The following is a 12,422-nucleotide window of genomic DNA, read 5'->3' on the forward strand; positions in this document are numbered from 1 at the left end:
AATCTTAAGTTTTCTTAATCTGTTCACAGTAGTGAAAAATAACATGGAAATTATGGCTTGTGAACAACTATGCGTTCGGTCCAAGTGCTAAATACTGAAAGGCAGTTCATCTCAGTGAACCGTTACCTGAGCAACGGGCTCTGAAGAATCCTGTAGATTCGAAATACCAGTTAACATTTTCTCAATATATGTTTTTTTGGGGGGTCATTGAAAATCCCATAGAAAACATACTGAAAATCAGAAAAGGGGTTTCAAAAATAGTATTTTTCTTCGCACTACTTTTCATTTCCAATTCTTCTAGCCAGTATAACCCCCATCTAAATGCATACGATTCTAGGGTTTTGTGTAAGGCACAGATTATGATTCGATGTATACACAGGGTGACACATGAAGCCCTGGCAAATCCTAGGACATGGACGATGCGTTACTGCTGATCTCACGCTCTGCATTTGGATCAGTGCAAAATACAAGCCATTCTTTTCTCTGGCCCTTCTCAGCAGCGCGATGGTGTCAGAGGGCGTAAATCATGGCATCTCTAGCAGGACGTTTGCAGGCTCCACTGACATTTTCACAATTTAAATCATCTTGAGTAATAACCCTTTTAAGATGACTAATGTTACTGATTTTCCTGCATTAATAATAGTGCCGAACACAACACAGAGGTGAAAAAAAATCACTAGTGTACGAGGTCACATTTTAAAACCAAATGTATGGTTATCATTAACTCTTTCTGTTAAAGTTAACATTTAAAACTAGAAAGTATCTTTCTGTCATCCTCCAGAAACTTCTTTCCTTGCTTCCTTCCCCCGCTCTTTGCAAAAACTCATTAAAAGAAAAAAATCAATGTCTTGTTGCTTTCTGAAGGTTCCCGAATAGTTTAAATATAAATAATGGTGGTGAGCTCGATTTGATAGTCCTTCCTTGCACAAAAAGTAACCGTACATAATAATTTAGTCCTCCAACAGAACAGATCCAAATGATCCAGAAAATTGGTGGTTGAAATTAACTGGCATCAACAGGCACACTGTGTTTAATAAAAAAACACAAACAAAAACAAAAACAAAAACAAAGCCCCACAAAAACCTCATTTCTCAGTTGATAAAAAACTACAAACTATTTTTCATTCTTTATGGATTTTCTATGAAAATATGTATGAAGCTTGAGTTCTGCTGGTGGCTCCAAATGCCAAGGGTATCCAACGTGCTCAGCCACTTCCTCATTTTTAGATCTTTCCTGCAGAATTTAGCCACATACCAGAAATGTGTTGAGGGCCAACGGGCAACAGGGAAAGAGTACCTTATTGGAATGCCACAAATGGAAAAACTTCAACAAGAAGTCCACCATTCCATCTGGGTTCTTCTTAAAAGCTGAGCCAGCCCATGAATGACTGATAAATCATTTGATTGACAAACGCCTTCAGAAGGGTCACACAGCCTTCCCGCCTCAGAACGGGGCGACGTGAAGTTCTGTGTGGTATGGCACTGTTACAGATGCGCACAGCTGGAATGATGGAGACTCTGAGGTCAACGAGAATGTGTTGCTCCTCAGACCATGCTTTCCCTAGGACCTCCTCAGAGTGGAGATGATCTGTAGTAGTAACAGTGAGTATTCGTTTTTCCAAAAAGCTCAGCCACTACGCTCATTACAACAACGAACCATGCTGATACTCGGTATTAATGTTTTCTTGACCAGTGACCGTCGTACAAAATATGTGAAAGGGGAATCTGAGCCTCGAATGAATAAAAACTACCTGGAATTAGAGTAGTTGGTAACCTTAAGGTTTTTTCTTGATTACAAAGATAATAAATACTCATTGTGGAACATTTGACTAATAAAGAGAAGTATAAAAGAGAAAGCAAAAGTCCCTTGAAATATTACTTCCCAAAGACAATCACTAACATTGTGGTAAACTTCTTTCCTAGACCTCCAAGTATGTGTACATACAAGGAAAGGTGGGTTTCAGGAATTTTATGTAAAACAGGCTCATATCAGAAGGCAGTCTCACAATCTGCCTCTTTTACTGAACAAAATGTTGAGAACCATCTTTTCAGGTTACTGGCCATAGATTTACAGAATCCTTTTTCAAGGGCTGAACAGGATTCTGTTTTACAATGGAATACATAACCATAAGGGAAACCAATATCCATCTAATTTACTTCTGGCATTTCTGAGAGAAGACACTCACTCCTTGAAGGGTAGTGGTGAAATTTAGGGAGGGGGCATTATGGTTATACTTGGTTTTGTTACTCAACTCCCCTTGTTCAAATACCAGTGGAGGCCCTGATGTGAAATATTCAACTTAAAGGGATCTGTTGTCAGAGGATCAAAGGGTTTGGAAGACTGCCTGATGACATCATTCCAGAGCTGAGTTTGTAAATAACTAGAAGGCAACTTTGGTTTTTCCCTTCCCTTTAAAAATAATGCTTCACGAAACCAGTTCTGTGAAGATTTTTTCCCGAACACATAGAAACACATACGTAATTCATCAAAACAGGAAGTGTTTTAATGCAATTCTCAGTGTAAGTAATGCTGCACACAAACCTTTTACTAAGTCTCACTTGAGTAATTATCCAACCAATATTTCTCATTAACACTCATTTCTCAGCAAAGATTTTAATAGCTCATAGCTTTTGTAAGGTCCTGTATTAATAAGACTTCATTAAGTTTTCAAAATATATTACAGTACATTTACTGGAATAATATAAAAGTATTATCATACATCATTAGAACTAAACAATATGTATCTAAATAAATCAGCAAAGCCCATTTTGGGAGAGCAGTAGGAGATCCAACAATGCTTTCTAGACTCTCTTTAATCCAAATCAACCCCCACCCCCGGAAGAGGGTTTAATGTATTTTCTTGATAAAGCAGAAATGTTTCAGAACCTTCTGCTGAAATTTCAAGACCCAAAGGGTACAATTTAAGAAATGGGCTGCATTTTTCATCCTGCAATTGGGTTCGGAGGCTAAGACTTGGGTGTTGCTTGAGCTGCCCCCAGGCTCCATGCATTGCCCACCTACACGTGCAGAGAGCAGGAGGGGACCCCCGGGAGTGGAGCAGCGTGTGCACGAAGGAAGGAAGCGTGCTGTGGCTCCACTGTGCGGGCATGACCACGTTCACAGATGCGCAGGTTCAAGTGCGCTTGGCAAAGGCCAGGGGCAGCAGCCTGAGCCTGAAGAGTGGAAATGGAAGAGGAGAAGTAGCTCGAAAAGCTACCATCTAGCTAATGAATGATCTCGAGCTCTAAGCTGAGAGGGGAAGCTAACCCTAATTCCCTCAATGCACAAGGGAGGAACTTTGGTAAAAACAGAAAAAAAAATTCAAGGAAGGGACGAACATATCCAAACAGAACGCTGAACACCTAGATAAGGAGAAAAAGGTTTACCATACAGAAAATCAGGAAGATGTTGGAAACAGTTTCAAATCTGGCTAAGTTAGGAGGTACTCCTTTATAAAATGAATTTTTTTCTTTCTGGGAAAGTCAAATTGGACAAAACCAAAAAGATCTGTTCTTGTTTACTCCACAGAAGAAATCACGGATCAACCCAAGCTCCTTGAAAGCAGGGACCTGTGTCTTGCTGACTCCGTATCTCTAAAGCAGGGGCCAGCACCCAGCGCTTCAACGTCATTGAATAAATGCGGAATGAATGTGGAACTTTCTATGCAGTCCTCTTGGATTCCAAGACAGTGGGGAATAGCAGAAAATTTCTATCAAAGTACAGCTGGTTTAGAGAGACCACAGTATAGAAAGACAGTTGGCGGGGAAACCCTTTAAAGAAGCATTGTTGCAAGGGTCCAGTGCACGGACGCCAAACGGTCTGGCGGTGGGACGGCAGCAGCCCAAACCACAGGCCCCGTGGTGGCCCCCTGGGAGAAATGGGGACCGGGGAGCTCTCTAAGGAAGAGGGTTTAATATGAGCCAATTAAGATGCTGGAGATATATTCTGGGAGAAAAGATAATGAGAAAATAAACTGGAAAACTAAATTAGATGAAGAGCAGGAAGTCTGTGACAGATTTGGAAGTTGTCGTGCTTTCATAGCATGTTGGTAATTAAGCAATTTATTGTATCTGTTTTACATTTTATTAGGTATTGATTTTTTTAAAACCATCATCAAGTTGTGCTGAAGTCTTATTTAAACTTTCTTTTTTTTTTTTTTTTTTTTTTGAGCTTTCAAGGCAATAAACCGAGTCTCATAGAACATACTTGCATCCTAGGAAAGTAAAGGTAACAACCAAATTTTAAATTGGCTTTTCATGAGGGAGTGAGTTGATAATGTTTAATTTTTTTTTTTTATAACTCTCAGGAGGAAGATAATTAGAAAAATGGGATGGAGATTAATCACTGAGGATGAAACAAGTTCTACTGTAAAAATTAGGTGCTCAAAGTTAACACGCATTTTAATAGGAATTAAACACAGGCATTCTCATGAAGTGCCACTCAATGATACTCAGGTTTTTAAAAATGTTTTGATAGTTTAGGAATGAAGAGCCCTATGTGGGAAATTCAGAAATGAAATTCCATAAGCGGGATATGGAGATAACCCCCGCTGCCTTACCCCCATGCCCCCCACCCTCTGGAGTTGTCCCTATCCTTGCACAGTGCCTCCCTGGCCCGTGCCTTTCTGGCCAGGCCCTCAGGCACGCCGTGCCCTTGCTTACTCCTGGAAGGCTGCTCCCTTTCCCTAGATCTGCCCCACCTTTACCATCTGGCCCTTCTTCAGTCTTATCCTGTCTCAGTTCAGATGTCACTTCCTCTGTGAATGCGTCCCACAACCTTATTCTCAGGCTCCCCTCTGTGTTCTAATTGCTTGTCTATTTCCATGCGTCTCCCTCAAACCTCAAGCTCTGCGAGAGCGGAGCCCACTCTCTCCAGATGGCTAACTGTATTCTCAGCGCATCCTGCATGCTAGCATGTGGCACAGAATCAGTCAGCAATAAACTCGTGATGCTTGCTGGGAGAGGAGGGGAGGGCAAGAGGAAGGGCTGGTGGGCAGACCTAACAGGAAGCCTCTCTTGGCAAAAGCAAATCATGAAATACACTTCAAGATCCTGTGGCATCTACCCTTACCTGCCAGAAAGAAATGTGGCTGTCCGTATTTGAGTAGGTGGCAAGATATCGTCCATCAGGAGCAAAGGCCACGGCCGTGATTGGTCCCTTGTGTCCATGGATTGTCTAAAATAAAATGCACTCATTAGCGGTCTGCAGTCCACAGAACTACTGCACATACACGTGCAAACGCACATACCTGTGCAAACGCACACACATGTGCAAACGCATTCAGTGTTGAACGAGTTATGTCATGGAGATCAGATACCGTCATGTTCTTGATTTATAAAATCAGATTAGAAAAATAGGGAAAGCAACCAAATTTCTCTCGCTGATATATCCAAGGGCTTTATTTAATTTTGTTCTAAAGCATCGGCCTGTATCCTAGTTGGGAGAACAGGATGAATCCAAAGGAAAAGCGTGTATTAATGGGTGAACCGATGTGTTAATTCATGTGTCCATTAGCGGGAAGAATTTTACAATTAATTAGGAAGGGAAACAAGTGAGGACCAAATCAGCGTAGGAACCTTACTCATCTGCAGTGAAAACCAACCAAAGCTGTATCCTAAGAGCCCTGTTTTGAAAGGAGTTAAAAACTACAATTTCAACCCTTAATAATTATACATTTTTCATGTTTTATGCTTCATTTCCCACCAATAACACTGTATTTAAATGCATAAGGCTGCCATTAGTAAACACACGCACACGTACCTGGTGGGGGTTTGAGCACATATATAAATCAAATACTATTAAAAACAAGTTAACAGGGATAATTTTGAGCCTCTGCCAAATAGCTCTTATTGATTTAACCATGAATTGACAAAAGGGAATTGTATTTTAGACTAGGTCTATGATACAAGGTCTTTACTAGTAAAAAATTACACTCAGGTTTCATGATATTAAATTATCAAAAATACTGGCATACTAAGCAAATTAGCATAATATTATATTAAAGTCCTTTCAGTCAACTACTAAAGGTCATACCTCTACCACGTTAACCGATATTCACTCTACTTCTAAGCTGTGGGTTAGTCTCCTCCCTTTGTCTGAAAGGAATGGAGAAATATGTTCTCTCAAACTAAGACAAAACCAGGAAGGTTTATTTTCATCTGCTATTTTTTGATGAACAATTGTGAACCCTGAGTCCTGGCGGGAACATCAGGCTCATTAGGTGACTCAGCCCAATACATACCGTAAATGTCAGTAAGAATAGTCTCCTAATTCATAATGAGTGATTAAAATGAGGTAGGGAAGGAGAAGAGAGGGATGGGGCTACAGCATGTTCCTCAGTTGTTCTTTGGATCTTGTTCTTTCCGGTTATTAGACTTTCAGGGCACTGTGGGATCCAAAATAATGCCTGTTTTCCACACTCAGAGAAAACATGTTCTACTGGTAACACACTGGGCTTTGGGCTGGCAGAGAACGCTGCTCTGAGTCAGGTGGCCTGGCTTGCGTTCAGGCTCTACTGCTTGCTGAAGGACCCAGGGAAAATGACGTTAAGTTACCGAACCTGAGTTTCAGCGTCTAGAAAGAGGGAATGATGATGATGATAATATTGATAATACCCACCTCAAAGAGCCCTGCGAAGATTAAATGAGATACTAGGGATGTAGCACTCTGCACAGTGATGGCACATGATAAGAATCCAATAAGTAATATTTATGTTTGTATTAGTTCCCCTCACATAAAGATGACCAGACATATAGATTTGAAAGTTGTTTAGGAGAGTAGACCTTAAATGTTCTCAGCAACAAAAAAAGAAATGTAATTATGTGACAAGATGGAAGTGTTAGCTAACGCTGGGGTAGTAATCATTTTTCAATATGTAAGTTTATCAAACCATCACATGTACACCTTAAACATGTATGTTACATGTCAACTGTATCTCAATAAAACTGGCAAAAATTATCAAATGTAAACAATCACAAAACTTGATTACCTGAGTATACAATTTAATGAAAAAGAGATGACCTAATCATGTATCCCAGGACCAGTATCAGCGAGCATACGAGGTTGTCTAAAAACAGATTTCATTTCATTAAACAGATATGGGAACTATCCATGGTGATAGGCCACTAATGTGCTAAATTAAACAACGGGGTGAGCGTGCTGAATAATTATCCTGCCATCTACACTAAAATGAAAATTATTGTGGATGAGCGTAAAGGGAAAAACTGACAATTTCCACATACTAGGTCAATTTAATGAGCTCACTGGAAAGCATCTTTAATTGTTTTTTTTAAATCAAGATTCAGTTCTGCTAAAAATGTGAAAGCTTATGGGGCCAATTTAAAGCTATGTATGGTAAGACAGTTGATTAGTAAGTCCTTGCTTTAAAACAGAAGTTGCAAAATGAAGACCCTTAAGCTAAAAGCAGGTTGTAGATGTGTGTGGTTCGGCCTGAAAGATGTTTAAAAAATGTTTTCTAGGTCCACATTCTAATTCATCAGATATGGAAAATCAAGATTTCTAGCTCTCCTGAAAGACCAGAAGCTCTGGCAATCCTGGGTCTTTGTTTGCATGTGGCCACAATAGTCAGGGATGAGGTGAGACGGCTCCTTCGGCCTGGACACTTGTCCTCCACGTCTTCAGTTCCATCCCCCCCCACACAAGAGGGGCTGCGCAGCTAACACTGGCTGCCTGGGTCCCTTATTTCCTGCCTGGTCTCTCCTGGCATTTAATGCAACCCTTCCATTAAGAATACCTGATTTAAAATATTTTCTTCTGCAAGAAATAAAAAGTGTTGGTGGGAACGCAAAACGGTATAGTCACTATGGAAAACAGAATGGAGGCTCCTCAATAAATTAAGAATAGAAATACCATATGATCCAATAATTCCACCACTGAGCACTTACCAAAGAAAATGAAAATACTAACTCAAAAAGATATATGCCCCCCCTACGTATACTGTAGCATTATTCACAATAGCCAAGATATAGAATCAACCTAAGTCCATCAATAAATGAATAGATAAGGAAGATGTGGTGCACACGCACACACACTAATATTACGCAGCCATAAAGATGAGAACATACCCTTTGTGACAACATGGATAGACCTAGAGGGCACTATTCTAAATGAATTAAGTTAGACTGAAATAAAGAAATACCATATGATTTCACTTATATATGGAATCTCAAAAAAAAATGAACAGAAAGCACAGTGAGACCCATAAACATAGAGAATAAACTGACGGTTGCCAGAAGGGGGCCAAAATGTGCGAAAGGGAGTGGGACTTCGAGGCTTCCAGTTATGGAATGATTGTCATGGGAATAAAAGATACAGCAGAAGAAGCACAGTCAATGATACTGTAATAGTGCTGTACACTGAGAAGCGGTAGCTTACCTGTGGTGAGCACAGCATAAGGTATAAATTTGTAGAATCACTATGTTGCACACTTGAAACTAATGTAACATTGTGCATCAACTATACTAAAAAAAAAAAAAAAAATCCCAAATAGCTTCTTCATGTACTGGGGTCCTAGTGTGCACATAAAGTGTGAGTAGACTAAAAGCTCCTCTGAGAAAAGTGAGCCCTTCTTGCAAGCCCCCCAAAGCCCAGCCTTGTGTAGAAGTGGATAATCCTCCTTCTGGAGTTTGGGCCCCTAGATCTCAAAACAGAATGTTAAACCTGCCCGCCTTCAGATTAGCACTCGTCCTTCATCAGCAACCAGGACGTGCTTCCGACAATAAGAACCCAATGGTGAGCTGGCCATCAACCAGGAGGTCCAAAGGATGTTCCAACCCAACAGTCACACGAATGTACCTCCCTGTGCAGCTAAGTCAGCCCTGTTGCAAAGGCAGAAAAACCAGACATGGTGGCTCCTTCAGAGAAGTCTTCATGAACTATTTTCATAATACGTTTTCATCTTTCACAGGGGGTGGGTATTTAAAACATTTGCTTCACAATTACTTTTGTGTCAGCTGAGGACACTCTTCCTTACATTATCCAGTGTCTCTCACAGAAGACCCTGTGAATTAAATGTCAGCTTGGACTTTTCTGCCAGTAACATGTTTACCTTTACTCCTAAATGTTGCTGCTTTCTTGTATCATGTCACAATAATTACATAACCTTAACATGTGTTTGCGTTACCGCCAGGACATGTATGTTCCTCCTGGGTGTACAGTGTCAGTACGTCCTCATTTCACAATCACTGTCCTCCTTCCATTTGTTGTTGTTGACATCCCATCAGACACTGAACTGCATTTCTTTAAAGTCTGTTTTGGGCAAAGGGGCACTACACTTAAGTGTATACACACCACATGCACACGTACATGGTTAAGATACTGCTAGGTGCTGCACAGTGTATCTTAACGTGGCCTAGAGAAAACCCCAAAACACAGACTACAGTGTCTGCTTAGAGACCTGTTGTCTTGTGAGGAAGCAAGGACTACTCACGGTAGCTCAGTTTGCCATATCTGGTGAGTTCAGCACAATCTCAGTCTAAGAGCTGCTTCAGAATGCAATGTCATAGAAATGCGGCCACTGTCTTTTGTTCTGAATTTCTGCACTTCTCAGATCTGTGCAGGCACCACCTGAACTGACTTTAACCTCGCTTCCAGCATTAGAGATGCAGCTGTGCGGGGGTCTCAGCGAACTTGTTAAGTGCTCTGGATGGGGCAAACCCCATGGCTGGCATCTTAAATGCTGAACGCTAAAGAATATTTCCCAGAACAACAGGTTCCAAAATAAAAGGAGGTGTGGTCTATATTTATATGCAAATGAGCACCCTGCCTTGTTATATTTTTTTGTCAAAGTAATTGCTGTCTTGAAAAGACAGAAATGGAATATAAAGAAATTAATCTAATTCAAGAAGTGCTATGAACAACAAAAGAAATCACACAATTACCCCTAGCAGGAGACAGAGTGCTGAACTGTTAAACACCCCCTCCCATGTTTCTTACCAAAGAAAAGGAACTGGGAGGCAAGATTAATAATGAGCAATGCTCGAACTTGCCAAGCAATTTTAATAGGCACTTTCCATGTGCTCTGCAAAGAAACATAATTTTAACCCTCCTATATAGAGAAGAAGAGGCACGGATTTCAAAAATGATACGGTCAGAGCCAACAGGAGCTGTGACTAGCTATGATACTTTCTTTAAAACTTCTCTTTACAAGATCGGTCTCTTCCTGGAGTTCTTGACATTCAGCTTCCAAAGGACACGTCTGAGAACCAAAACCAAAACGTAGGACTCTATTAAACCTGCTTTAGAGACTGATCAACATCAAAGAGAACATTTTATATTTATTTGCAGGTCTCACCACTTTTTTAAAGGGGAGGAAAAAAACCCAAACAAAATACTTTCCTACTTTTGACATAAATTGTGAAGAAAAGGTTTCCTAAAGTAGGTAAGGCTTTGTTATCATGAGCACCATCACAAGAAGAAGGTTTATAAAGTACAGACCACGTAATTTATATGACATGTACTAAAATGACCTGGTAAATAAAAGAATTTGGACCACCAGAGCCTCACCTGAGGTCTGTAGGGGCTGAGAGAGAAGAAGGCCACATTGGTTGTAGGCCTTTTCCAGGGGTAGTATGGCTAGTTTAGGATTAAGATAGGCAATTGCAGGAGGAGGAGCAAGATGGCAGAGGAGTACAGACCTAAATTTCGTCTGGTCCCAGGAATTCAGCCAGATAGTCATCAAACCATTCTGAACACCTACAAACTCAACAGGAGATCGAATAAAAAAATAGTAGCAATTCTATGAACAGAGAAGTGACCACTTTCTGGAAGGCAGGATGTGCGAAGTGAATCCGAGGTGATATATGGGAAGATAGATTGCAGGGGGAGGGAGCCTCCATCAGCTGGCTCCCAGCAGTGATAGAGCACTGGAGCATGAAATCAGAACTTTTAGAAGTCTGCTCCACTGAAGGATGTCACTCCAGAGGCTAAGTGAGAGGGTGGAACCCTTGTGGGGACATTGTGGTCTCAGGATCCATGAGGCCAGAGAAAGACAGGAGGGGCTCGACTGTGGCAGAGCTCCCAGGTATCGGGGCTGGGAGGCCGGTGGCAGAGACGGAGTCAAAGAGTGGGCTCTCAGCTCAGGGTTGCCATAAACTGTGATCTGAGGCACAGTCGGGCCACAGCTCTTCCAGCAGGGACCAAATAAGCTGCAGATCTGGGAAGACTCCCCTTCCTCCCCAAGAAGGAGCGGTGCAGGAGCATGCTGCAGGAATCTGCTGAGTTTGGAGACTCCAAATGGGGTCGTGTGCAAGAGACAGAACTGCTCGGTCACAGGCCAGGTGAGCTTGGAGTGCAGCAGAAGACCAGGGAGACAAGAGTGATTGACTGCTTTCCTCTGAGGGTGAACTGAGGAGTGGGGCCTTGAGTTCTTGGCTCCTCCAGGACCAGAGACTGGGATCCCAGAAGAAGCAAGTGAGAGAGGCACAGAAGGTATATTGGAGCAAATTATAGCAGAGAACTTCTCTAAAATGGGGAAGGAAAACATCAAAATCCAGGAGGCATAGGGAATCCCCCTCAAAATCAGTAAAAATAGGTCAACACTCCATCGTCTAATAGTAAAACTTACAAGTCTCAGAGACAAAGAGAAAATCCTGAAAGTGTCTTTAGATAAGGAGTCTGTAACCTACAATGGTAGAAACATTAGATTGGCAGCAGACCTATTCACAGAGACCTGGCAGGCCAGAAAGGACTGGCATAATATATCCAGAGCTCTAAATGAGAAAAATATGCAGCCAAGAATATCATATCCAGCTAGGTTGTCACTGAAAATTGAAGGAGAGATAAAAAGCTTCCAGGACAAACAAAACCTAAAAGAATTTGCAAACACCAAACTAGCCCTACTAGAAATATTGAAAGGGGTCCTCTAAGTAAAGAGAGAGCCTAAAAGTAACAAAGACCAGAAAGGAACAGAGACAATATATAGCAACAGTCACCTTACAGGCAATACAATGGCACTAAATTCATATCTTTCACTAGTTACCCTCAATGTAAAGGGGCTAAAAGCCCAACCAAAAGACACAAGGTATCATACTGGATAAAAAAACAAGACCCATCAATATGCTGTCTGCAAGAGACTCATGGTAGACCCCCCAAACACCTCCAGATTTTTTTTTTTTAAAGATTTTATTTATTTATTCGACAGAGAGAGATCACAAGTAGGCAGAGAGGCAGGCAGAGAGAGAGAGGAGGAAGCAGGCTCCCCACTAAGGAGAGAGCCCGATGCGGGGCTCAATCCCAGGACCCTGGGATCATGACCTGAGCTGAAGGCAGAGGCTTTAACCCTCTGAGCCATCCAGGCGCCCCAACACCTCCAGATTTAAAGTGAGGGGCTGGAAAATAATTTACCATGCTAATGGACATCAAAAGAAAGCTGGGGTGGCAATCCTTGTATCAGACAAATTAGA

The 12,422-nt window shown here is 41.5% G+C and overlaps 1 protein-coding gene across 2 annotated transcripts in view; it reads right to left on the minus strand.

Annotated features, from left to right (window-relative positions):
* WDR7 (WD repeat domain 7) overlaps window positions 1-12,422 on the minus strand; it is a 367,645-nt gene that overhangs the window by 3,510 nt on the left and 351,713 nt on the right. For both annotated transcript variants that reach the window (XM_032882427.1, XM_032882426.1), the window contains one exon: window positions 5,071-5,175. In XM_032882427.1, coding sequence (XP_032738318.1) covers window positions 5,071-5,175 — 105 coding nt within the window. The remainder of the gene's footprint in view (window positions 1-5,070; window positions 5,176-12,422) is intronic.

The sequence above is a fragment of the Lontra canadensis genome, unplaced genomic scaffold (genome assembly GCF_010015895.1).
Source record: "Lontra canadensis isolate GAN:19392208 unplaced genomic scaffold, GSC_riverotter_1.0 scaffold82, whole genome shotgun sequence".
Lineage (NCBI taxonomy): Eukaryota > Metazoa > Chordata > Mammalia > Carnivora > Mustelidae > Lontra > Lontra canadensis.